Source organism: Meles meles, chromosome 11, assembly GCF_922984935.1.
Source record: "Meles meles chromosome 11, mMelMel3.1 paternal haplotype, whole genome shotgun sequence".
Lineage (NCBI taxonomy): Eukaryota > Metazoa > Chordata > Mammalia > Carnivora > Mustelidae > Meles > Meles meles.
The window spans coordinates 49,596,625-49,623,956 of record NC_060076.1 but is presented as its reverse complement, the minus strand read 5'-3'; the positions used below and the strand labels follow the sequence as shown (position 1 = coordinate 49,623,956).

General features: G+C 38.7%; 1 protein-coding gene across 2 annotated transcripts in view; it reads right to left on the bottom strand.

Moving 5' to 3' along the window:
* The window catches only part of MLLT3 (MLLT3 super elongation complex subunit), a 281,692-nt gene that overhangs the window by 114,867 nt on the left and 139,493 nt on the right, over positions 1-27,332 (bottom strand). For both annotated transcript variants that reach the window (XM_046023443.1, XM_046023444.1), the window contains exon 3: positions 7,921-8,003. In XM_046023443.1, coding sequence (XP_045879399.1) covers positions 7,921-8,003 — 83 coding nt within the window. The remainder of the gene's footprint in view (positions 1-7,920; positions 8,004-27,332) is intronic.

Sequence of the window (27,332 nt, the reverse complement as noted above, 5' to 3'; positions counted from 1 at the left end):
CACTGGAATTTTTTGCATTACTTTATATAAAAAGGCCTTCTGTGTTGCAAATATTAACCATCTCTGTGAAGGGTTACCATTTTTTTTCATTTGTCATTAGCTTTGCCATTTTGTTTACTTTTAACAGCTTTATTGAGAAATAATTCACAGGCCATAAAATCTACCCTTAAAAATATACAATTTAGTGGTTTTTAGTATATTCACAGAATTATGAGACCATCACCACCACCTAATTTTAGATTTACATTCTCATCATTCCAGAAATAAAACTCAAATACATCAGTAGTCACTCCCCATTCCCCCAGATCCTGGATCACCTCCTACCACTAATCTACTTCAGTTTCCCTAAAGTTGCCTATTCTGCAGACTTGGCATTTCATACAAATATATGAACGTACACAATATGTAATCCTTTGGGACTGTCTTCTTTCACTTGGCATGATGTTTCCAGGGTTCATACATGTTGTAATGTGTCAGTAGTTAGTTCTTTTTTACAGCTGAATAATATTCCACTGTATGAGGTATCCCAGTTATTGTTTATCCACTTCTCAGACAGACGTGTCTATTTTTTTCTTTTTAGCCACTGTGAATAGTGCTGGTATGAACATCTATGTATAAGTTTTTATGTAGACATGTATTTTCATTTCTCTTGCGTAAACACCTAAGGGTAGAACTTCTGGGTCAACCCTGTGTTTCAATATCTTTTACAAACTGCCTTACTCGTTTCCAGAGTGGCTGCACCATTTTAAAATCTCAATAGCAATGTATGAGGTAGTTTTGTTTTTTAATAGAGAACATATTCAAATTTTACATAATTAAATAAAGCAATGTTTTTCTTTAAAAAAAAAAAAGAAGAAAAGAAAAGATTTGTCGGGCACCTGGTGGCTCAGAGGGTTAAGCATCTGTCTCTTGATTCTGGCTCAGCTCATAATATCAGGATCCTGAGACAGAGCCCCATGACGCACTCTGCGCTGGGTGTGGAGCCTGCCTGGCATTCTCTTTCCCTGGGCCCCTCCCTCCCCAAATCACTCTAAAAAAAATCTTTCTTTATTTAAAAAAAGAATTTGCTATATTACTACTGTGATGAAACAAAGTGATTTGAACCTACTTCTTTTGACTCAAAAATCTTAGCACCTGAAACTGTCAAAATGTAAGCATTACCTGCTACAAATTCATAGTTTCCACCTTCTCGTCCACACCTCCCCAAATCAGTCTCCACTCATTCGCTCACGAGCAAGCAGCCCTGAAACCTGGTCTTTCCCTCTTTCATCAGGATACCCCTCTCTCCTGTTTTTCTCATACTCAACTGGCATTCCTTCCCAGTCTTCTTCTCAGGCTTCCCATCTCTAGTCACTGGCCCTTAGACATCCTTTAACTGCAGGCAAGTTCCCCAAGGAGCTGACACACATTCACAGGGTGTCACTTCTTCCTACAGGACAGTGACTCCCTTATCCACACCTCCAGCCCAGCTCCCACCCGACGGCAGGATACTCCTGTGGCGCAGTCTGCCACATCTCCACTGAGTTGACCCACAGCAACAGCAAAGTCATGGATTACCTTAACCTGAGCTTATCTTTATCTGTCCTTTCTCCTATTTGCTATATCCTGACAAGCAGAAGTCCTAATTTCTTATCGAAGTTAAAATACAGAAAAAACATTCCCAGCTCTTCCTCCCGCTTCGCTCATCACACTCAAATAGTCTCCCAGTTCGACTCAGAATTCCCCCTTAGGAACGCTCAAATTCAGCTCCTTTGTCCAGTCACCATACCTTTGCCTTAGCTTAGACCTTCATCATTCCTCACCTGGTCACCTCCCCTATTTCTGAACCCACCCCATTCTACCTCCCACAGTGACAAGACAGTGATCTTCCCAGTAGAAAAATCAGATTACATCCTTTCATTGATATAAATGCCTTTAATGACTCATCATTTTCCAAAGGATAAAATCCCACTTCCTCGGAATAACCATCTTCCTGTAATACCTTCCCTGCGTTTCCTTTGTTTTCTCATGACACCCTGCTGTGCTTCCGTAATTGTGTAGCACTTGCGGTTCCCAATACTTCGCATTATCTCATTCATTCTGCCTTTCACATGTACTGCTCCCCACGCCTACACTCTATTCCCTCCCAACATACCTCTCCGGCCTTGCTTGCTTAATGCACTCATTATTCAATACACAGCTAAAGCATGAAATCCGCTGAAGTCTTCCTAATACTTCCAATCCAATCCGTATTAGACATCCCTCTTAGAGCATTCCTTTATTAATGTAATTATCACATTGAATTATGATCATTTTTTATTTACCTGCCTCCCCTCTAAACTGTAAAACAGTCAACACAACCTTGGAATTTAATTAAAAACATAAGAAGGGCTGCTTTCTGCCTTATAATTGGGACTGTAAATTTGTAGAGCCTTCTGGGAAGACAATTTGGCAGTCAACATGCTAACCCAGTAATTCTAAGAATCTCTTCTACAGAAATAGTCAAATATGTGTGCAAAGACAGATACAGATGATAAAATGTTTGTGGTAGCATTGTTTGTAATGGTAGAAAAAAAATGAAATGATCTTCAAGTGAGTATATCATATCGCTGAATACCATTCAGATGCTTAAAAAAACACAAATTTGGAAATACTGCCAAGTGGATTAAAGGTAAGTCACAGATATATAAAAAATATCATATTTTAATATTATGCCCCTGCCAATCTTTACTTGACAGATTTTATCTGTGTAAGTACATGGGGGTAATCAGGAAAGGCTATACCAAACAGTTAATAATGACTAAATGGAGTCAAAAAATATACTCCTGCAGGGGCGCCTGAGTGGCTCAATCAGTTAAGTGTCTTCCTTTAGCTCAGGTTGTGATCTTGGGGATACCAAGATCGAGCCCCGTGTCTGGCTCTGTGCTCGGCGGGGAGTCTGCTTTTCCCTCTCACTTACCCTCTGTGCTTTCTTTCTCTTTCCCAAATGAATAAATAAAATCTTTAAAATATATATACTCCTGGGGGGCCTGGGTGGCTCAGTGGGTTAAGCCTCTGCCTTCGGCTCAGGTCATGGTCTCAGGGTCCTGGGATCGAGCCCCACATCGGGCTCTCTGCTCAGCGGGGAGCCTGCTTCCCCCTCTCTCTCTGCCTGCCTCTCTGCCTACTTGTGATCTCTGTCTGTCAAATAAATAAATAAAATCTTTAAAAAAAATAAAATATATATACTCCTGCATACTTTTTTAAAAATAAAAACGTATTGATGTATATAAATCATTACCAGCAGGAAAAGAATGAATAACAATATCCCTTTACAACCCTTAAATATATATATTTAAAAAAAGAAAAAACACGTTTCCATAAAACTAACGGTAAGGACCACAGAGAATGACTATCTTTCTATGAATCCTGAGTGCAATTTTCTTTTAAAGATTTTTCTTTTGAGTAAGGAAAGCATACTCACAAACCTTGTGTTCTAGCCAAATGATCTCCTTCTTGGAGGGGCAGACTTCAATATTATGTCAATCTATGCTCCTTAGGAAAGAGTCTTCTCAAACTGCAAAGAAGTATGCTTCTATTCTATATACGCAGCTAATACATTTCCGCCTCGAGGTGGAAATCTGTTTTGGCAATATCAAACTGTCCCTCTCATTCCGCTTCAGTCCTTGACATTTACTCAGGTACCTTCTCTAAGGACAGAACGAAAGAGAGAAGCAGGATATCCTTTCAATCTAAAATGCTACATTTAAGTACACTTCAGTGGGCCTACTGGTTTAAAATTTCTGCAACACTCATCATTCTCATAGAGAAGCCTGTTCTGTTGAACACAAATGCAAAACAAGATAGAATAAACATACACGAATGGAAAAGCAGCACTACAGACTACCTCCCCTTTTGGGGTAATGAGTCTAACCTCTCAAATAAATGAGCAAAACTGAAAACAGGCTTATTTAGAAGCAGGGAAAGCAGAAGGATGGAGATGGACCCGAGGACAGGATGATATCACCCTTAGTATACAGTAGTAAGTAGGACTCTCCTCAAGATCACATGGGGGTCTTTCTGCAGCTTTCTCTCATCTCCTCTGAAAACTCTGAAGAATACTTTTCATAAACCATTACTGCAATGGATGTTCATTCTTTGAGACAGAGCTGAAGCAACTCCAGGGGTGAATAAAATGATAAAGACTCAAAAGAAATAAAATGTACATTCTGGAGGAAGAGCCCAGACTCCTAAATTTTTACCCACAGATCATTTCAGTAAGAAGAGAAATGTATCTGGTTCAGAGAATACAGCAAAACTTTGGTTTGTTAAAAAAACAACGGGGCGCCTGGGTGGCTCAGTGAGTTAAAGCCTTGGCCTTCGGCTCAGGTCATGATCCTAGGGTCCTGGGATCCAGCCCTGCATCGGGCTCTCTGCTTGGCAGGGAGACTGCTTCCTCCTCTCTGTCTGCCTCTCTGCCTACTTATGATCTCTATCTGTCAAACAAATAAATAAAATCTTTAAAAAAAACAACAACAAATAAAATAAAATAACTCCAAGGTAAATGAAAAGAGATGACAAAGCAATAAATTCTAATTAAAAAATTAATAACATACAGAAAAGAACTTTAAATACTACACCCATGTACCCTCCACTGAGATTAAACAGATGTTAACATTTTCACTGTTTACCTTTTCCTCAAAGGATACAATTTTATTTTATTTTTTGAAGATTTTATTTACTTGAGAAAGAGAGCAAGGGAGAGAGAAAGCACAAGCAGGGGGAGAGCCAGGGAGAGAGAAGCAGGCTCCCAGCTGAGAATCTGATGGGGGGGGGGGGGGGGCTCTATCCCAGGACCCAGGGATCATGACCTGAGCTGAAGGCAGACCCTTAACTGTCTGAGCCACCCAGGAGCCCCTAAAGGATACAATTTTATAAATATAAGCTGCTCTATGGCTCCTTCCCAGTAACCAATGCTACTTAGTTCCCGTGCTGTCATTTCAATTCACACTCTTGCGCTACGTATGTGTATTTCTAGAACATTATTTATTCTCAGCTTCAGTGGCTTATAAAAACATATAAAAATGGCATCATAACCATATACTTCTGTAACTTTTAAGTTGTCATGATTCTTGTTTTTGAGACTTATCCATGTTGCTACATTAACTGCTATACAGCATTTTGTGTATTCCTAACCCACCATTTAGGGATCCACATCTCTATACAGGACCAATTAGATACAGCCCACTTTTTCATATCACAAACACTGAAATATAGATGTCTCATTGTGTACCTATAAAAACAGCAATTATTATTACGTGTAAAATCTTAAAGACAATCTAAACCCAGAAAACTGAAGTAAGCTAATATGGATGCTAAACAGAAAATCTATTCAACGGTGTTCAGCTCAAGTGTCTATTTCATAATGGCCCCAAAGAAATGACTGCTTTCCATCTCATGGAAAGCATGAGATGCTTTCTTCCTTCTTCCTTCATTTTTTAGTAAACTACAATTCCTCACAAACTGAGTCAATAAGATGAATCATAGGCATGACTACAAAGTGCCGAGAAGACTGAACCCGTGTGTGTGTGTGTGTGTGTGTGTGTGTGTGTGTGTGTGTGTACATGTACGTATGTGTGGTGTTAGGGAGATTCTGGTGATTTCTGTAAAAAAGGAAATTGGGTAATTCAGAAAATAAATTTTTTTGTTGAAAAGATAGCCTGTAAAAATGACTAGAAAAGGTTAAAAAAAAAAAAAGGAGAGAAGATACTTCACTACAGCATTATTTTCAAACTGAAGCCAATGCAATGTTCAATTGACTTAAGGAGACGGGAACAGAACTGTACAGCCATTACGAGCCTCCCACAAGAGATCGTAACTGTCTAGTCCCTAATTACTTTAGAACAACACATTTTCTGGCTTGAAAGGCTAGACTCTTCCTAATGCCTAGATGAAATAAAACACTGGATGTGTGACAAGAGGGAAGAAAGGCACCACATGATCTTTATTAATTAAACTTCTAGAATACTGAGGGGCACCTGGGTGACTCTGTCGGTTAAGGACTGCCTTCGGCTCAAGTCATAATCCCTGGGTCCTGGGATCAGGAGGCCCTGGGATCGGGCCCGGGCTCAGCAAGGAACCTGTTTCTCCCTCTCCCTCTACCTGCGGCTCCCCCTGCTTGTGCTCTCCCCTTCTCTCTGTCAAATAAATAAGATCTATAAAAAATAAAAAAAAAATAATAAAGTTCTAGAATATTGAAAACAGGGATGGTGGAAAGAAAAGCTCTTGAACCGTCCCATAAATACAACCACTTTAATTGAAAATCAATACATTAAAAAAATGGGCAAAAGATTTAAAGAGTCATTTCTCCGAAGAAAATAAACAAATGGACAACAAGCATATGAAAAAGATGTTCAAAACCATAAGTCATCAGGCAAATACATATCAAAACATGTACCACAATAACTATAATTTTAAAAATGGAAAATGACAAGTGTTTTCCAGGATGTGGAGAAATTGGATCCTTCCCCACCACTGCTGATGGGAATGTAAAATAGTACAGTCATTTTGGAAAACAGCTGGCAGTTCTTCAAAAAGTGAAACAGAGTTACCGTATGACCCAACCACTCCACCTAGGTGTATACCCAGGAGATTTGAAAACATATGTCCAAAAACTTATGTATGAATAGTCACAACAGCATTATTCATAGTAGCCAAAGATAGGAGAAAGTCAAATGTTAAGCAAATTATGAACTGATGAACAAAATGTGGTATATTTATACAATGGGATGTTATTCTGTTATTAAAAAAAAAAATAGTAAGCATATCAATGCATCCTATAATGTGGTAAACCTCAAAGACATATTAAGTGAAAGAAGCCAGGCACAGGAGGCCACACATTTACATGAAATCACCAGAATAGGAAATTACATCGAGAAAGGAAGTAGATTAATCATTGCCGGGGGCGGGAGATGGGCGGAATGAGATACTGCTAATAGGTACAGAGTTTCACTATGGGTTGGTGAAAATCCTAAGAAAGTCATAAAATTAGTGGTGATTTTTGCACAATACGCTAAAACCCAAAGAACTGCACACTTTTAAAAAACGAATTTGATGATACACAAATTATGTATCAATTTCTCAAATAAAAAATGCTAAAAGCCAGTTTAGGGAAATCCAAATTGAAATGAAAAGAAAAAACAAATCAATACATCAATGCGAAGGCATATTACATGAGCAGACATAATGTATCCCAACGAATTCTGATTTGATAAAAAACATGAACATTTCAGTGGTATTACTGAGAAAGGTATCTACCAAGTGCTTACTTATACATGAAGCATTATTCTAAATATTCTATACAAACACACTGCATCTAATCTTCCTAGTCCCCTTATGAGGTAGATACTCTTATCCATCCCCATTTTATAAATAAGAAAAGTGAACCCCACAGAGGTTGAGCAATTTGTAGTATTATATAGTCTGTGTGTTTTGCTACATATATATTTTTAAATCCAGTAGAATCTATGTCAAGTTGATATAATGATATATTATGCTCTGTGTGTGGCAGCTAAAGATAAATGAGAGATTATTTTTTCCAAGTGTCTAAAATTCTAAAAATATGAAAACGAGAAAAGCAGCATTTCACTGAAAAAAAACCCTAATTTCTCTTTTCTGTTTTACAAACATATATTAATTTTCTTCAAATGTTAATCATTCTTCTCTTAAAAAAGAAAGTTTAATGAATTTCATATAACCTGGCTTCACATAATTGAAATTATCCTTTTTAGCCACTTCCTCTATAATTAAGGGTAATAATAGCCAAAATTCCTAGAAGACAAATTTAGCTTTTATTTTCAAGTAATCTAGTGATAGAAGTGTGTATGAATCAAAATTACTTTAAACATCATCTGTTTAATGGAGGATCTTCCACTGAAAGATTAATGGGTAAAGATTACATACCTTGTTTTTAAAATAAACCTCAATTGGCAAAATGAAACCAGCATACCCAGATTCTTCTACTTTGTAAGGTGGATCTTTGCACACTGCAACATTAAAAAGAGAAAACGGGTGAGAGGAGAATAAAAGACAGAAAGACAATCTTTTGAAAACAAAACAAAACAAAAAAACACCCAGTCTACTATCTAGATCATGCTCCATTCTCACACCCTTTACTAAATCCCCATGTGCATCTCTGATCTAGTCTTTACTTCCCCAGAATCTACAATAATTTTCCTAGGTAAAGCAGATCTGTGAGCTATTTGTTAAAATCTTGATGGAGGCATCTCATCGCAGTCAACCATGATCATTCATAACTTGACTGCAGTTGTCATCCTGCCCCAAAGCTTTAGGGAAACTGAGGACAGCTCCTACCATCCAAAGCTTGAAAGTTTCCTAACAAAAGTACTATCTATGTCAGGTCTTTGATGTAAATTACCCCATCCTTACACCTTTCACTTTTTGGAGATACCCTGATTTCTATGCCCAAAAGTGCCATGACATCCTCCTTCCTTATGAAATCCCAAATCTGGACTCTTCCAGTATTACTGGTGCCCATAATGTCACTATCCCCAATCCTCCTCCCCCTCAAAAAAGAATCAGGCAAGACTATTTAGGCCAGTTCTTAGGAAATAAGAGACACCCTCAAGAAGCTAAATATGATTTCATACCATGAGACTCTCGATTAAATCAAAACCACAAGCCAACTGAAATTATTCTAGTTAAGACTTCATTTGATAGTATCACAAAGAAGTAAAAATGTAGATGCTGAACATCAAGGTGACACCGTCCTCTATGTGGCAGCTCAAGTCCTCTGCAGCAGGGCTCCAGTATACCTTTCAGCCTTCCTCTTTCGTCACCCATCAATTCTTCTGTGCTACATTCAAGTGCACCAACTCCCCCCACCCCAAATATGCCCAGCATTTCCCAACTGTGACCCATCCTCCTATAGTTCCTTCCATCACACATTGATACTACTGTTAGTATTCTCTCCTAGTTCAAATTCACATTTCATCACAAATTTTGCGCCCTTTCCAGACCGGAAAGTACTATCATCTCTTCTCCTTTGACCCTCCTAAAGCATTCACTGTCTGAATCAGGGATTGGACACTCAACAAATTTCCCCATTACCATATATTCAGGCATTTCATCTGTAATTTCCTTCCAGTATTCAAGGACAGAAATGTTTACCTCAGGAAGATACTGAGCATCAAGTGTCAAGGGCTCAGGCACACGTGCGTGCCAATCCGGGCTCTACCTCAGACTAACCAGGCTACCTGTGGTTACTGAGTTACTCCAATTCTCCGCACATTGGATTCTCCTCCAGTGTAAGGATTCAACAGGATAATGTACATATAAGACACAGCACAGATCCTAGCACACGTTAAGTTCTCAAAAAGTGACTGAAGTGAGGCAGGAAACCTAATCCATGAAACACCCAAATGTCATATAAGCTTTTCAGATGAAAATGTAAAGAAGGAAGCAAGTAAAGCCCTGGATTTTTTGGTAAGACTCAGGTCCATGGCCCCTGGGCTAAGAATTCTCCAGACAGCTTCCATTTTTTTCCCCTTTAAAAAAGAGAACACCATCGGGGGCCCCTGGGTGGCTCAGTCAGTTAAGTGTCTGACTCTTGGTTTCAGCTCAGGTCATGATCTCAGGCTTGTGAGATAGAGCCCCACGTCCAACCCTGCACTGGGCATGGGGCCTGCTTAAGATTCTCTCTCCCTCTCCCTCTCTCTCTGAGAGAAAGAGAGTACCATATACCCAACTGTAAGCATGGCCGTCAGATGCAAGAAGACTATTTTTGTGTAGAAATTCAAGTATAAGTTATTTTTCTTCTAGACAATGGTGATGATGTACCTGAAAGCTGGTTAGACACTCCGCAAGTAAAACTACGGTTATAAAGAGGTATACCAAAGATGGGATTTTAACACTTGGACATCTCCTTTGACCAACCGCAGGAACGCTTCCCCAAACGGACATCAGAAGTCAATCAGGAATAAGGAATCTCACCTGACCTTACAAGTGTCTCTAATTTAAAAGGAGGGTGGCTCAATGGGTTAAGCCTCTGCCTTCGGCTCAGGTCATGGTCTTAGGGTCCTGAGATCCAATCCCGCATCAGGCTCTCTGCTCGGCAGGGAGCCTGCTTCCCTGCCTCTCTCTGCCTGCCTCTCTGCCTACTTGTGATCTCTCTCTCTCTTTCTGTCAAACAAATAAATAAAATCTTAAAAAAAAAAAAAGGAAAGAAAGAAAAAGAAAAACAACTCAGAGTAGCTTCAGTCCTGCATGCACTAACCACCTGCCAACCTGTCATGAATATTCAAATATCCTGGACCCCTGGGAGGGGGTATGCCACCAAAAGTACTGAGCACTCCCCACCTCACGCCAAACAGAAGGCTCGTATTACACCCAAGACATTTCCAGACTGCAAAGCCTCTCTGCCACACAACAGTTTCAGTGTCCAGGTCGTTGGGGATTAATCGTGCCAATGTCATTTGAAGGAAGTTTATTCTGTGGGCTGCTGTACATGCCAGGGAAGTTATAGCTGTTCCTCTATACTCCCTGTTGTTGAATTCATTTTCTCTATTCTACATGCAAATTGCTTCTATTATAGGAAACAGCTGTTACTGAGCACATCTTCTGGTTGAAAGTTTGAGATTTTTTTCTCCACCCTCTAAAGGAAATAATTTGTTATATATTAATATTCCCTAAAAGTCTGGTTTATAAGAAACTGTTTATCAATGCATACCTCAATTATTTTTAAATGCAGTATTTTCACAAATAACAATAAACGATGTCTGTAGAGCACCTTGAGTTCTTAATTAGAACTTCTTAAATAGAAGCAAACAATAGAAACATTTTATACACACTAAATATGCCAGAAAATCTGTAGCAATACAAATATAAACTTACAGTCCCAATATGAAGAAAGCCAAATTAGGGCAAGAAGTTTATTTATTCAAGTATCTTATAACCTAAAACATGAACATGAGTTCCTAACCTAGTGCTTAAAAAGAAAATAGGAGTTCAAACCAAGAAACATTTTAGCCAGGGACAGTAGATTAGACATAAAGCAATTATTGTTAAACTAACAGGACCTCCTCTGGGACCTCCTTGTGTCACTCAGCAACACTTCTTCATTAAGAATCCCTGCTCATCATCACTGGCCACTGGGTCACCTTCATACTATCTAAAGCATCCTAAACCCTTCAACTCATTCTTCCTCTCAATTGTTCAAGAATCAGATAATCTTAAAATCTATGTAATAAAACTTTCAGAAGTTATTAAAGGGACATTCATCTTTGGAATGCCATCAAATTTTTTTAGGTGACAGTAAAGTGGGAGGATTAACATCCATTCTTTAAACTATGCAAATTGAATCGACAGAAATCACTGGAAGCTCTCACTCCTGTCAAAATCCAGCCCAGATGCTAGCTCTTTGAGAATGTCTCCCTTGCTCCCCTTCCAAGCTTCTCGTGTTGCACTTATCAGGCTGGTGCATTTATCAGACTGGCAAGATAACACTCACTCACCTCTCAGCCTCCTCCACTAGACTGAGCCCCCTTGAGGTCAGCAACCCCACTATTACTCCTATCTGTAACTGCCGACACTAACACTGAGCCAAGCAAAGCAACAAATGTTTGTTGAATTGTATTTTTTGAAGAGATACGCCATCCTTCACTGATTTACCTTTGCTAAAGAAGTTGCTTTCCGGGAGCCCTCAAATTCTTCTCCAAACTCCCACTTCCTACAATTAATATGAACTTTAAAAAAAAAAGGTGGGGCGGGGCGGGGGAGGAGGAGAGGTAATAAGGAGTGTGGTCACTGAGGAGCCTTCTCTTGAAAGCTGACTACCCAACCTGGAACGTTTTAATCTGACAGTACCAAACTTAGAGAAACTGAGTAAACAAATTGAGCCAGAAGATTCCCATTGTCATTCTGAAACTAACATTATACAGCCAGAAACAACGTCCCTCTCCCTCTCGTCCCCTTCCACACACTTCTGCTCATGTCTTCCAAGGCTCTAACTAGGAGACATTTCCAAAACGTTCTCTTTCCAAGTAATCACATGTATCATGAAGGTCTACCAGCACACAACACTCATGCCTGAGAGGAACAGCCCAAAGTGTGTGTATATAATGAGTAATTGTGTTTTTTCCCTAAAATACCTTCTCAAAAGTAGGCACACTCCCCATATACATACGCAGTACAATGCTAGCTACATACATTGACCATTAATCTACTTAAGTTGAGCAAAAAATGAACACAAGGAAGAAAAAAACATGAAGGGGGGAAAGGTCATATTTTGGTTAACGTGTAGTAAGTTAAAAATCTTATACCTGAGATTTTTAATATTCTTCATTTAGGAGAAAAAGGCTTCAAAACAAAACAAAACAAACACCTGTGCTTGGTACAGGGAAATAAGTGCTCCTTAGATGAATAACTAAATTTGTGCTATTATTATACAGTCCATATACAAACACAATAAATGAACTTAATTAGAACATTCCATTGTTTGGCACAAAAAAAAGAAAAAGAAAAGAAGCTCTTACAAATTCATAATACACTCCTTAAAGCTTTAAAAAACTATCACTGGGCAATCATTTTTTCCCCTAATCCTCGAGAAAAGAGCTGGTGGACTCCTCCCCAGTCTGTTTGCTTAGACACTACAATTCATGCCCATCTGAATACTTTTTTTCAGGACACGGCCCAGCTGACCATTGATAATTACTGGCTTTACTTTATTTACTGTGCAGAGCCCTTCAGGAAGGAAACACACCAAACTCTCTATATAGACCGGTTATTACCAATGCTTTGTGCTGAACGTCCCTTCCAGTTTGAGCATTTTGGCCTCCTTCTCTTCTGTCTTGAGTTCTGCCATTTCACAGCCCCCCAAGAGCAGTGCAACAGGGAGGGGGCTGCCTAGCCCATGACTCTGCCCTCAGTGGTCCTGCGGGAGCATTAAGAAGTCTAGAACTAGCACCCAGCAGTCTGAGCACCTCACTGCCATTGAGCACCATAGCCTTTACGCTCGTGACATTTTGAAAAGAACAAAAATCAACAGTTGGGTTTTGTTTTTGTTTTTATAAGCACACACGCACATAGTGCTCACACAAAAAGGTTCCACCACGATTTCTATTCAGCCCGTTTCAGTATAAGCCCGTTTCAGTATATGTGCTGCCGAAGCGAGCACTATTCAGCCCATTTCAAAACAGGTATTTCTTTTTTTTTTTTTTTCTTTTCTTATTTGACAGAGAGGGATCACAAGTAGGCAGAGGGGCAGACAGAGAGGGGGGAAAGCAGGCTTCCCGCTGAACAGAGAGCCTGATGCGGGGCTCGATTCCAGGACCCTGAGATCTTGACCTGAGCCGAAGGCAGAGGCTTAACCCACTGAGCCACCCAGGTGCCCCAAGTACATAAAATCTTTTAAAAAATAAATAAGAATCATCTACTTTTCAAAGAGTTTTTCACATGCTCTAACTTAACCTTGACATAAGGATGCTCTATTTATATATGGAGGAAATTAGTTTCCACGGACAAAGTTAACTACATTGGAAATTAACTTAGATGCTGCCTTGGACTTCAGCTGGAAGTTATTTTGTTCAATCCTCCCATTTTGCAGATTGGAGACTGAGCCCCAGAGAGGAAAAGAATTCAGTTGTTGAGGTTTTTACCTTGTTGTGGTTGTTGTTGGTTGTTTTTTGTTTGTTTGTTTTTGGTTTGTTTTTTTTTAATTCAAAAGCAATTCTAAAAACCTAATTGCTTCATACACAAGAAAGAACTGTGGCCACACAAATGTCCAATTAACTTTAACGAACTTTTAAGAAACCAGCGAGATACAGTTACGAGACTGAGTTAGGTGGATTCGCCTCTTTCGGATTTACCACTCAAGGACCGACTCAAATACCACCTCCTCCAGAGAGCCCTCTGCCAATATCGCAAAACAACACTGGTAGATTCCCTCTTCTGGGTTAACCCTCTCTTCTCCTTGATCCTATTACCTAGTCTATTATAAATGCTATTAGCAAGCTCCATCCTCACCTCCATTTCATTCTATGCTTCCCAAGAGCTACAGCTGGGCCTCCAGCCACTTCTCATCTCTGAACCCAGCCCATCACTTATGAAATGGAGTTGGGTCAATGGAATATAACTTTAGTATGAACTTCAAAGGAAGAGATGGAACAAGCTTGGCAGTTGAGAAGAAAGGCCTGGATGGTAGGAAAGTATGAGCGAAGGCATTAGGAAAGATCAACGGCGTAATTCAGCAGTCACTCTACGTGGAAACACAGAAAATGATGAAGAAAACATGGATAATATGGATCAAGTTTATACCTGTATGGAGAACCTCACACCACACATACTCGGAAAGCCCAGGTGGGCAAGAAGTGGATTACACATACAAAAGAGGGATCAGTAATTGTGAAATATCACAGAAAACTCCTAGATTTGGAAAAGGAATTTAAGACTCCAAATTGGCCATGTTGAAAAAACCTTAATGGTGAACATAAAAGTGACTTCATTTGTTAGTAACTTGGAATCTTTACTTAAAGACTTCGAATATTCCTAGCCTCTCTCTCCAGAGGGGGAAAAAGGGGAGGATTTTTTAAAAAATATATGCACATTTTTAGCTTTCAGAGCCATTACATCATTACAGTTAGCAAGAGCCCATCTAATGGAGATTAATTCAAAACATTTCACCTGTAGAGAATATAACTTGATACTAAAACAAGACTCCCCTCATGATCTTCAAGGAATGCCATATAACAAATGAGCCAACAAAATACAAAAGTTGCCCCAAACTAGACAACATTATGAATTGTTAGGAAATACTAAATACAAATACTCAGTCTCACATCTTTCACTAAAATTGATAGTACTTCTGCCAACTTGCCTTGCGATAACTCAGTATACAGCACTGCTTCAAAAAGTGGCCTAGTGGAAATATATTTCCATGCTAATTTGACAGAAAATAGCAAGAGTATATCTTTAAAGAAACTGTACCTTAGGACAAATGTAATTCTTTCGTTGAGAATTAGTCAAACGGAAAAATCTTAAGATTTCTTTCTCAAAGATAGCCATCATTTTTAAAGTTAAACCTTGGGCACACCTGGGCTGGTGCGTAGCGGAAGTATCCAACTCTTGGTTTCAGCTCAGGTCAGGATCTTAGCGGTGAAATTGAGCCCCACATTAGGCTCTGTGCTGACCATGGAGTCTGCTTGAGACTCTCACCCTCTCCCTTTGCCCCTCCCCCACCAGACCCGAGCACACATGCATGTGTGTGTGCACTCTCTCAAATAAATCAATCTTTTTTTTTTTAAAGTTTAAAGTCAAACCTTGGACAAAATATTTTTCAGAATACCATATTTCAGAAGGTCCATCTCGAAAAGCAACATTAGCACATGGAAAATGGTCTTCTTAAAAAGTAACTAAGAGGGGCGCCTGGGTGGCTCAGTGGGATAAAGCCTCTGCCTGCGGCTCAGGTCATGATCCCAGGGTCCTGGGATCGAGCCCCGCATCGGGCTCTCTGCTCAGCAGGGAGCCTGCTTCCCTTCCTCTCTCCCTGGCTGCCTCTCTGCCTACCTGTGATCTCTGTCTGTCAAATAAATAAATTAAAAAATCTTAAAAAAAAAAAAAAGTAACTAAGAATCTCTCAATATGTAGCAGAAGCATCTTCATTTCAGTGTGTATTACCACATCAAAAAGCTGGCCATCAGAAACAGAATTTCCCCTCTATGACTTTTTATTATTTAACCAAATATCTAAGGAGCTATTGAAGAATCACATTTCCTAAAATAATCACCTCGTGACTTCTGGATGTAGCAGAAGTAAACAACCCTTGGGACAGCCTCCGACATCGAAGTTTTATCCAGTTTTACCCATGTTTTATACTTGGCTCAGCTGTCACTAAGCTTGGTGCTGCTTTTTATTTAAAGGCGGAAAAAAAGGAGACGCCTGGGTGGCTCTGTTGGTTGAACATCCGGCTCTTGGTTTCATTCAGATCAGGTCAAGATCTCAGGGTCATGAGATCAAGCCCCATGTGTGTCTGGCTCTGCATTCAACAGGGAGTGTGCCTGAGATTCTCCCTCTGCCCTCCCACCCCCAACCCCACACTCACTCACTCCCTCTCTAATAAATAAATGGGGTGGGGGGGATGTAATGTCTTCACTTATAAAATTATCCTATTTTCTCATTCATAGTAATTCATTTTTTTTCCCTCAATATTAGCCTAATTAATTCAAGCTAACGGGGACCATATAATCCTAGGGCTACAAAGATAAGGTGGAATTCTTGCCCTCGAGCAGATGACAATCTAGTCAGAGACACTGTCATCTGAGTAGAGATTCTATGCTGGAGACAAGACAGAGTAGTGAGCACATATTAAACTAACATCCACTGATGAGAGACAAGCTGGACAAGGGGGAAAGAGAGAAGACGCATCAAGAAAATACTGATAAAGTACTGAGTATTAGCGCTACAGTGGAGAGGAAGCAGGCTCATTTAAGGAGAATAGAGAGCTCCTTTTCATTTACATTAATACTCAGTAAGGTGACAGTGAAGCTGAGACCTGTGCTGGATGGGCAAGAAACAAGCCCTTTGTATGCTGCTTACAGAGGAAGATACGAAAACAACCTAAGGAAAGTCTGTCCATACATTAGCCCCCAGGGCTGCTTAGCCCCTCACCTGGATTTTCTAACTGAGGCAAAGGCACTTCCTCCTTCCTGAGCATCACCTGCTTGAACTTCTCTTCCAGCCTGAATTCACCATTTAATACTCACACAGGCTTGGCTATTCTGATTTCACAACCTCCTTTCTCCAATCTTACATTCTTCCAATGCTACAAACTCCCAAGAAAACAATGTATCTACTTATAAAATCTTCATTATGAGTCTTCATTTGTGAAGGTTTTATAGGCAGGTATCATTCTTGGGAATTGTGTAACTTAATCTTAAGTGACATATATATGTATTTTTTAATCTCTTCTTGAAATCTCAGAGTTCTTAAACACAGTACAAAAGGAAGTATCCAGATTAAGGACCACCAGCCTTAAAAAGTCATGGGTTTTAAATGCAGCTTGAGAAAAAGAAAGATCACAAATGAGAAGCTGTCTACTCAAGGAGAAACCTGTGCTACAAGGAAAACAATCACACGAGCCAGGAGAGAAATGAAGAACACAAGAGTGATGCCATTCGAAATAACTTAAAATCTTCTCAAACACACAGACACTCATTTGAAAGGAATACCTTAACTAAAATAAAAATGTCCTTTCAATAAGTGTACAGTGTGTAAGAGACACTTTAAAATGCATTGCCCCGATTTCTTGTACAGCATACAATTCCGTTTTCAATACTTGCTAAATTCATACTTGCTAATTAATTTTTACTTTATCCCTTTCAGTAGGAAAACGAGTACATCCAGGGAAGGAGCAAAAATTGTTTTAACTTTGGAGGAAGGGTTAGGGACAAGATTTCTTTCCGACATCTTGTGGACTCTACTCTGTTTCTTCGATTTAGCATTTGGCACAGAGAGAGCCTATCCTAAGTACCTTAATTGATTTAAGCTCCATTAGATACTACAAATGAAGACAGAATGAGGGTGAAGCTCATATGGCAGCAATGGTTTAAGCCTTGGGCATACAGGAATGTGGTTCCTGTTTAGCCTGACAACCTTTCAATCTCCTCAAATAAACCAGGGAAATTTTCCATCACCACCCTTCTAAGGCAAGAATTTTCGAACTATGTTCCAGGAAACCCTACAGCCCTGTAGTGTCTATTGCTTTCACAAAAGCAATAAGGTGTTTGATCCAAATAATGAAAATTTAAACAGTCTAAGGAGCAATCCTGAGTTTTAGATATAGTATTAGGCTCCTTTGGATTATGTGAGAGGGAAAAAAAAAAAAGTAAGTGCAAACATAAAATCTGATATTAATGTTCAAAAGTACATTATAAAAATTAACCTATATCATTAAAGTAAATCTTTTAGAGTTTTGTTTTGTTTTTTGGGGGTTTTTTTGCTTGCTCCTATGATCCATGGTAGTGATCTACTATTTTCTGCCTACACTGACTATGAAAGTGGGCTACATTGATTTCTCAGTTTGATCTGTAGCTCTAACATGTCTTTGGGCCAAACAGAAAGAGATAGGAACAGGAGAAAAACAGCTCCTACTTTTCTTTGTAGGTCAAATTTTACAAAATACCTTCTGATTAACAAATGCAGTGCTAACTCCATGGTACCTCTCATGGTCTCTGAAACCCAGGAATTACTTAGAGGAGGAAACAGTATAAATATAAATGAAAGAGAAATCAGAACCAACACAAAAACTATTAATAGCCAGAATTCTAGATAAGAACTCACAAACTGAAAAGCTTAGGGGACAAATCAGGGAGCAGCAGAGAGAGTTAGTCATTGGTTTAATTTTGGCTTGTCTAAAGAAAGCAGGTATGACAGTGCCCCCCAAAACCAGGAAGAAAAGAACACTGTAATGAGTGGGAGTGATTCTAGGAAAAGCTTATGGGGAAAAGATTAAAGTACAAACTGGAGTGCATGAGACACCCTCCCACTAGATGAGTAACTGAATTAGTATTTCCTCATGGTTCCTTTCGATCTTGAGATACTCAATAAACACAGTTTGCTAAGGGGAAGGTTAAAAAGAAAAAAACACTGGATATTGGTAAAGAATTTGAGAGCCAATGACTAGCAGCTTTAATCTCATTTGGAAATAAGAGAGAATCACTTACTCTTTTGAGAACAGAAAGAAGGTATCCAAATAATGCACAAGGCACACGAACAATTTCTCCAAATAAACCAAGGAGAATGGAAAGTGAGGAAAATTTGGATGGAGTATGAAGAAAGAGGAGGAAGCTTAGTGTATGAATCATAAAAGTGTTTACTAACTTAAACCAAATTTAGTTTCACAACAGCAGAGTTTGTGGAAGAGGAAATTGTCTGTAATGTGGAGGCAGAGCTTAATGGTCAACTAGAGCTTTTAACAAGAAGCCCTTGGTTCAGATCCCACCTTGGATCCTCACATAACACACTGTGTTCCCCTGGTTATAAAAATGGAGCTAACACAATTACCTACATCATACAGCTCCTTAAACTTTAAGAGACCATCCAGCTAGAGGGGGTGGGAGGTTGAGGAACCAGGTGGTGGGTAATAGGGAGGGCACGTACTGCATGGAGCACTGGGTGTGATGCCAAAACAATGAACACTGTTATGCTGTAAATAAACAAATAAATAAATAAATAAATTAAAAAAAAAAAAAAAGAGACCATCCAGCTAAAGACATAAATGAGATAATCCCTATAAAGCTACAGACACTTTCTGGAAACTAGAAATCATCCAGTTATCTAACAGCAATCAAATTCAAACTATAAACATTAGAGAACTTATTTTGGACTGTTGCAAAAATCTGCCCCCCCCCCAAAAAAAACCAAATATAATTTAAATATACATATTTACATGTAAAATAAACATATTTACAACCAGTTTAACTAAACATTCTTAGACCTGGTTTTATTGTCGGCCTTAGAGATTCTCAACAAGGATAAATTTAAAAAAAGAAAATATTCTTCTTTTTGGAATTCTTTCAGCTCAATCCACCACTAAAAGTAGTACCAGTCGGTCTATGATGTCTGCCCTCTTCAAACTCATAAAGCTCTAGTTAGGACATACTGTGGGGGAAAAAAAGCAGTAAATAAAGCTTCCAAGGTTGTGTATTACAAAACAGCAACACAAAGATACTATGATTAAATAAACAAACAGAAAATACAAATGGAGGGGCGCCTGAATGGCTCAGTTGGTTAAGTGTCTGCCTTCGTTCAGCTCAGGTCATGATCCCAGGATCTTGGAATGGATCCCCACTTCAGGCTCCCTGCTCCACGGGGAGCCTGCTTCTCCCTCTCCCTCTGCCTGCTGCTCCCCCAGCTTGTGCACGCTCTCTTTGTCAAATAAATAAATAAAATCTAAAAGAAAGGAAGGGAGGGAGGGGGAGAGGGAAAAAGAAAAGAAAATACAAATGTAATCTGTATTTGAGCACTGTGATGTAGCCAAAGAAAAACTGGCAAGGAATCAAGAGGCATGATTCCGGTGCCATTTCTACCACAACCTCACCATATGACCTTTGGAGAGTCCCTCTGACCACTCACTCATGACCTTCTCAGTCACATAAAGAGCCATTCCACTTCAGAGGTGGCTTCCACTTTTAAAATTCTAGTATTCCAATGACAAGTCCTAATGTGCGACTTCTATGTGAACCTGAAGGCAACTGCACTGTCCTCTTTAGTATCAGTGCTTTAAACACAAACTATCCACTGGTTAAACACCTCATCTGCCATGACACAATCAGGAAACTAGAACAAAACAAACAAAAGAACAAGAAAACCAAAACAGAGAATTGAAATCACACAAATTTTTAAAAAAATGTCTCCTGGAAAAGCCTCTTTCTTAATGGAGAAGTTTATTTTTATTAGACCAAGAAATAAATGAATATTTAATTTCCTTAACAGAGGCTGCCCCATATCAAAAAAAAATTTTTTTTTCTATAAATTAGATTTTCATCTTCTTGTTTCCATTTCAATTAGGAAGTCAGATTAAATCCACTGAGTAGGACCCTGTTTTACGTGTATAAATCAAACTAGAAATTTGATTCCTCAGGAACTTGATATAATTTAGTTATAGCAGCGTACCAACTCAAGTATTAAGGAATGAAAGATCAGAACATACTGGCAGCATTTATGAGAAACACCATGCTCTCAGAAAGCTAAAGTAAAAAATTAAATCAACTGTTTGCGCATTAGGAATAGCACATTATGTAAAAAGCCCTTGAGTGTTATGATTTTACTATATATTGCACTTGTAACACTCTTGTTCTTAATCACACTGAAACATATTACATTGCTTTTTAAATGGAATGCACCCTGCCACAATGCACTCAATCTTAATAGTATTCCAGAACAGCATGCCCATATGAAAGATAGGTTGATGAATAGGTTTATGCCCTATTCAAGGAGATGAAACAGCTCAATAGAAAGATTAAATAAGGCTCCTGCCAGTGGTTGAATCTTAAAGTCAAAGAGAAGAACACAACTCAAACCAAATGTTACAGGCAAAGGTCAAACAAGAGAATAATTAAGACCCTATCTTGAAGAGCTAGCTAATGTTCATTCATTCAGTGTAAATCAGAAGAAAAATTCTTCCTCTTAAGGTGTGATCATGATAACTTTCACTGAGTCAGTTCCAAAAGATAAATTATAAAACTGAATGAAGGTGAGCTGTGTTCCAAAACCACCTTTACAGGGAACCGCTTCTCTTATGAAACTAATGAAACTTGCACGCAAAATTACCTAGTAAAATCATTAATATCACACTTCTAAAATCAATCTTAGAATTATTAAATATCAAATATTAAAAGAAATATAAATTTTGCTAAGAGACTTTCAGTTCTTTTTTTTTTGTGGAATTCTATTATAGCCTAATTCACATATATAAAAAAAGATGAAGTTTACAAAGGGTAAACTAGCAATTTATGTTTCCAGAGTACTCTTCCTGTTTATTGACTTCAATGTCCGGCCACAAGTCTCAGCCCATTCTAACAGGGGATCTAATTAAATGGATGAATGTACCTCACTCCATGTAAACTACTACCTACACAATGGAAATACTAACTCAGCTAACAGAAAATCTGGGTGAGGCATAAAATAGTACTAAAACAATAGGGAAAAGAAAAGTTGCTTATCATGCTTGTAAATATTTTGGAAGCATTAAAATCCCATCTGGAGAAAAATCTGGATTATTTAAATTTATCATAAGACAACAGGTACATCTGGGACGCCTGGGTAGCTCAGTTGTTAAAGCGTCTGCCTTCAGCTCAAGTCATGATCCCAGGGTCCTGGGATCGAGTCCCACATCACATCACATCACATCACATCAGGCTCCCTGCTCGGCAGGGAGCCTGCTTCTCCCTCTCCCACTCCCCTGCTTGTGTTTCCTATCTCCCTGTGTCTCTCCCTGTCAAATAAAATAATAAAATCTCAATTAAAAAAAAAAAGACAACAGGTACATCTGTGTTCTATAAAAGTCATTCTCCTCATGGGCTGTCATATCCTATATGTAGAAAACCCACTGTCTAATTTAGTTTCTCTTCCAAATGGTCAAATTTTTTGGACAATAACATCTAATTAGGATAGCATCTAAGTGAGCTAAGTAAATTGTGTGAATTAATACATGTGTGTATCATGCCCATGGAGCAAACACAATCAACAGAAAAAGACTACCAAGAAATCAAACAAGCTTTTCCTACTCTAGTTATTCCTTTTCCTTGTAATTCTATTTTCATGAAGAAATGCTGAGAAATTCTGAGTCCATCCGACCATAGTCTGGGGTCAGGGAGGGCGGAAACTAAACAATATAACTTGAAATATCACAGGAAGAAGTTTTTAAGTGTTTCATAATGATGATTTATTTATAAATAAATACAACTGCTCTCATACAACTCCTACCCCTCCAGATAAACATGTACCATACACTGCAAAGAAGTCATTTTCTTTCCTCCTTAGGACAAAGAGCAGTAAGATATTTAAAGACAGCAAATTTCAAATAATGTCTTCCTTAGAGATAATAATAAAGGTATGATTTATTTAACACCTTTCACCAAGTCCCTGAAAGATCGCTGATGTCACATAAATCCATAACATAAGGAAATAAGTAGCCCAAGAGCCCTGCCAGCCACCCGGTTTTTACAGATGGAATATGACAACTTAAGCAATTTACCCAGAGGTCAGGGAGCTAATTCCTGGCATTCAATCAATAGATACTTATTAATGGCTTCTGTGCCCAGCACTCTGTGCTGAATGCTTGGATGAAAAGTTACTTTCTTCTTTGTGCTTATTTGTCTTCTCATTTTTCTACCCCCCCCCGCAAAAAAAACCCAAAAATCAAAAATTCTTACTCTAATAAAAAAATGTTTACAACAAGAATGTGATGCTGAATGAAGTTAAGAGAAATTCAGAGAAGAGCAAGGCTTCTAGACTTTGAAATATTTAAAAGTCAAGGAGAACCGGTATCACTTAGGTATACCTTCCACTATACACCTTTTCCAATGGGTGGGGAACCAGTATGTTCACAGTTGAGTTCTGAAGGGGAAACCAGATTTAGAGCTAGCAAATCTGTGTTCTCTGCCTGGCTCTGACATTTCCTAGCTCAAGTGACTAACTTTAGGCGTGTTACATAACTTCTTTCTACCCCAGATTCTTCTATCCCTAAAATAACAGAAAGCATCGTGCACATCCAGGGTAGTATTTTAGGTATGTTACAAGAAAATCATTTTCTAAATGCTAAATTCCTACCAAACATTAGTCTTAACACATGACTATTTTGCCAACAGTTATGCATACTTCCACTAAATGGAGTCAAAGAAAAGATGCCATTTAGCCAAAATTTCTGACTAACCAAGAGGTAGGTGTTAAGACATTAAAAACATCGTCCCGCCCTTAAGAACACCTCACACCATTTTACGGATATAGGAGTCTTAGGGATGTGGATACTATGCCCCATTACCAATAAAGAAAGGAAAATGAAGACTGGGAAAAAAGATTAGGATAACACGATTCTGTTAAACTATTAAGATTAAATTAACAATCTAAATTTCTAAGTTTCTTTGACAAATATGGTTTACTAGGCTTGTATTTTAGTTTAACACTTCTGTCCTCACTCCATGGCTTTTAATCCCAGCTTCATTTAGGTAATGTGTTATGGCTACCAAAATGTATGTTTCTAGAGATTTGTGTTGATATTAAAAACCCTAATATTATTTAATTCTATTAGGATCTTCATTTGCCTTAAATTTATTGAGGTAACAAAAACTATATTAATAAGCTAGTAAGCAAATTTTTCAAGTCACTAATGGATTTTTGTGGGGTAGGTTAATCTGTGATTCCCAGCATCACTACCTAATTATTTGCAAAACAAGTACGGTGCTAGTCATTCAAACACTGTGCTTATTACACACCAGGACTAAAAACGCAAGCGTGAACAAAATAAGGACTTACCCTCAAAGAAATCATAGTTAGGTGTTTTGGATCCAGACATTTTAGATCCCAACTAAAAACTTCAATTAAGCCCCCTTCCCCACCCATCCCCAGGTTGTAACACTAAATCAAAGTTCCCCATCCAGTAGCAATAGTTCATTTTCTGGATGGAACAAACATTTATGGTTAAACTAACCATAGAGAAACCACATGCATGTTTTGAATGTAGCAGTTCTTGTTAAAAGAATAACCGTTTATAATCTATAATACAAATACTACGTAAACCAAATTTAGAAATAAGTTAAGTTCTAAACATAATATTTCCTTAATATTAGTTCAGCAACTTAATGACAATTCAACCTTCTTCTAGTCAACCAAAAGTCAGACACCCTCACTAACAAACTTTAATTCTTTCCATTCTCTGTGGTTTTACTAACACTGAAAGACAAGGAGGAGGAGAAAGAGGAAGAGGAGGAGGAGGAGGAGAGGTGGGAGGGAGGAAGGGAGGGGGAGAAGGAGGGGAGGAGGGATATAGGGAGTGAGGGGAGGAAGGAGAGGAGAAAGGAGAGGATGAAGGTGAGGGGGAAGAAGAAGAAAGAAGAAAAAAAATCAAAATCATAGCTAAGACTCCATTGGTTTAATTTTACTAGAGCAGTTGTCTTTGGATCAGCAATGTGAGCATCGCCTGGGCAACTCATGAGAAACGCCAGTTCTCCGTCCCTACCCCAGTCCTCTTGAAGCAGAAACACTAGGGTAGGTAAACCCCAACAATCTGTTATCCCAAACCTTTCAGGCAATTCTGATGCCTGCTTAAGTGTGAGAGCTGCTGCCCTAGAGATGCTCTCATATACTAATCCTCATCCAAGCAGAGTGGCTCTCCTTCTGGGATTCAGTTTTTTTTCATTGCTTCAGTTAACAAGCTGTTTCTTCCTCCACCAACTGGGTAAGTTACTTCCTTCATCCCATTAATTATACCATTTTCTAAAACATCACTATTTTTGAAAGGACTGAAGGAACGTGTACAATTACCCCCCCCCCAAATTTTTTTCTAACACTATTTTAATAATACAGAAATTGTTGTAACACCTAGTTTCACCAACTGCATTTGGGGGAGGGGGGGAAGAACGAACAACAAAACAAACAAAATGTTCAAGAGTAAGCTTATGGCTCTTCATGTGATAATAGCACAAAAGGTACATCCATTTACTGCTCAAGCAGACCCTGCCAGGAAAACGTGGACATGGTCACAGAAGGAACTTCCTAAACATCAGAGGCTATACAAGTTGCTTTTCATTGGTCGGCAAGGAGTAGGAACGGGATCCAAAATTCAAGCGTAATCCACCAGATAATATGCAAACTTTCCCCATAAGAAATGTCAAGAACACAGTAATCCCATAATGTCACTGCTATGAAAACCATAATCCTTAAAAAAAAAAGGCAAAAAAACAACAAAAAACCCAACTGTGCTAATAAACTCAAAGAGCAAAGTAGCTGCAGGCTCTATAACAGTAACCGACTCAAAGCCTGGCCCGTGTACAACGATGAAGCACAATACATAAATAATTATTGTGCAACTTGCAAATTACTACTGTACTTTCTAGTCATTGCGTAAGTAGAATTTATTGTACCACATTCTTGACGTCTGTTCCTAGAAGGCTAGAGATGATGCCCAATAGAAGTGTCAAATGCCTAGAGACACGGAACAAAGTCGATTTCTTTCACTGATGATAAAATAACCAGCCCCTTGACACACAGGGACTCTGACCTTGCTGCAGCTGCTTCTGATTTGTAAGTGTTGGCCAGGAGTATATCTTTTTCTGTCTCTTGGCTCCCAAACTTGCAATATATCATTTCTGAGGATCTTTACATTATTTCTATAACTCTTTAATTATTGGACTGATTAGAAACAAAAGATTCTTCAGTAACTTAAACTCAAGACCACACAGAAACTTTTGTAACAATCTACTTAAAGAAATACGTTGAGTGAGTCCATTGGAGGAGGGGGTTTGGAGGAGTGATAAAGAGGTTGCATCTGTTATTATGTAAATGCTAGCTAAATTTAGAAGACTAGAACACCTTAACAATTAGCTTTGAGTAGATATTAAATTCCAAATGCAGTTATGAGTACTTTCATTTTCAATGACTAGCTGGCTCACAAGTAATATTTATTTATTTTTAAGCTTTTATTTATTTATTTGACAGAGAGAGATCATAAGTAGGCAGAGAGGCAGGCAGAGAGAGGAGGAGGAAGCAGGCTCCCTGCGGAGCAGTGAGCCCGATGCGGGGCTCGATCCTAGGACCCTGAGATCATGACCTGAGCCGAAGGCAGCAGCTTAATCCACTGAGCCACCCAGGGGCCCCCACAAGTAATATTTATTATACTAAGTCAATTATTTGTCAAGTCCTTACTTATAAACACACCTGCCATATCTTGTCAGTCTGGTTCCTGTGCATGAATGTCCTCACTCATATGCTACAAGTCTCAGTCTACCCCCCCAAAATCTTCTGCCTTCTTCAGCAAAGACCCTGAGCATCACATCTTAGCTTCTATGCCATCCTGATTCAAATTCATCCTCCATACAGCCTCCTCTCTGATCTCATTATTAGCTCAAGAAGATAGTGCCCTACAAGCACTTTGACCAAAAAGGGAAACAAAGCAGACCAAACATGTGTCCTAGGACTCTTATTTATTGAGAGCAATTTTCTCCCACAGCTTGTAAAGGGATTCTGAAGGCAACAACTATGAAAAGCACTTTAAATAAACATACGCATTTGCAAGAAAATCTTCTAAATATTTCTATTCTAAATCCCATCTGGACTCGTTGACTGTTTTCAAATAGTTGATAGGTGCTGAGAACAGTGTTCTTGCCAATGGAGGACTTTCTTGTCATAAGTCAATATCCAAGACTTGTGGCTGACCTAGAATAACTTGATTCTATGAATTCACCAAACGACTATGAGCCTATTATAATGGCCACTTATCAAGCCAAAGCTTTAAAGCTATTTGACATTATAAAGCAATGGCAAGAGAAAAGGAACAGAAAGAATGAAGAATCCATTGCTTTAAAAGTTGATTAATGCATTTTAAAGGTCGGTGTGATTTATACAACCTTAAGGCTCAAGGTAAAGTTATTTGTGCTGATGAGAAGGCAGTCTAGAAAGCAAAAATTCAAACACAGCAGAAATGCCAACTATTTGATTGGTAATGGCTATGCTTTCTACAGTAACTTTTTATAATGTGAAAGAGGGCAACTAAACAAATATCCCTCAGTAATCTACCTTTAAAAAGCAACATCACATACCACTAACTCTTTACAAATTTTTACAGAGATTCACATCAAATCTCCCCT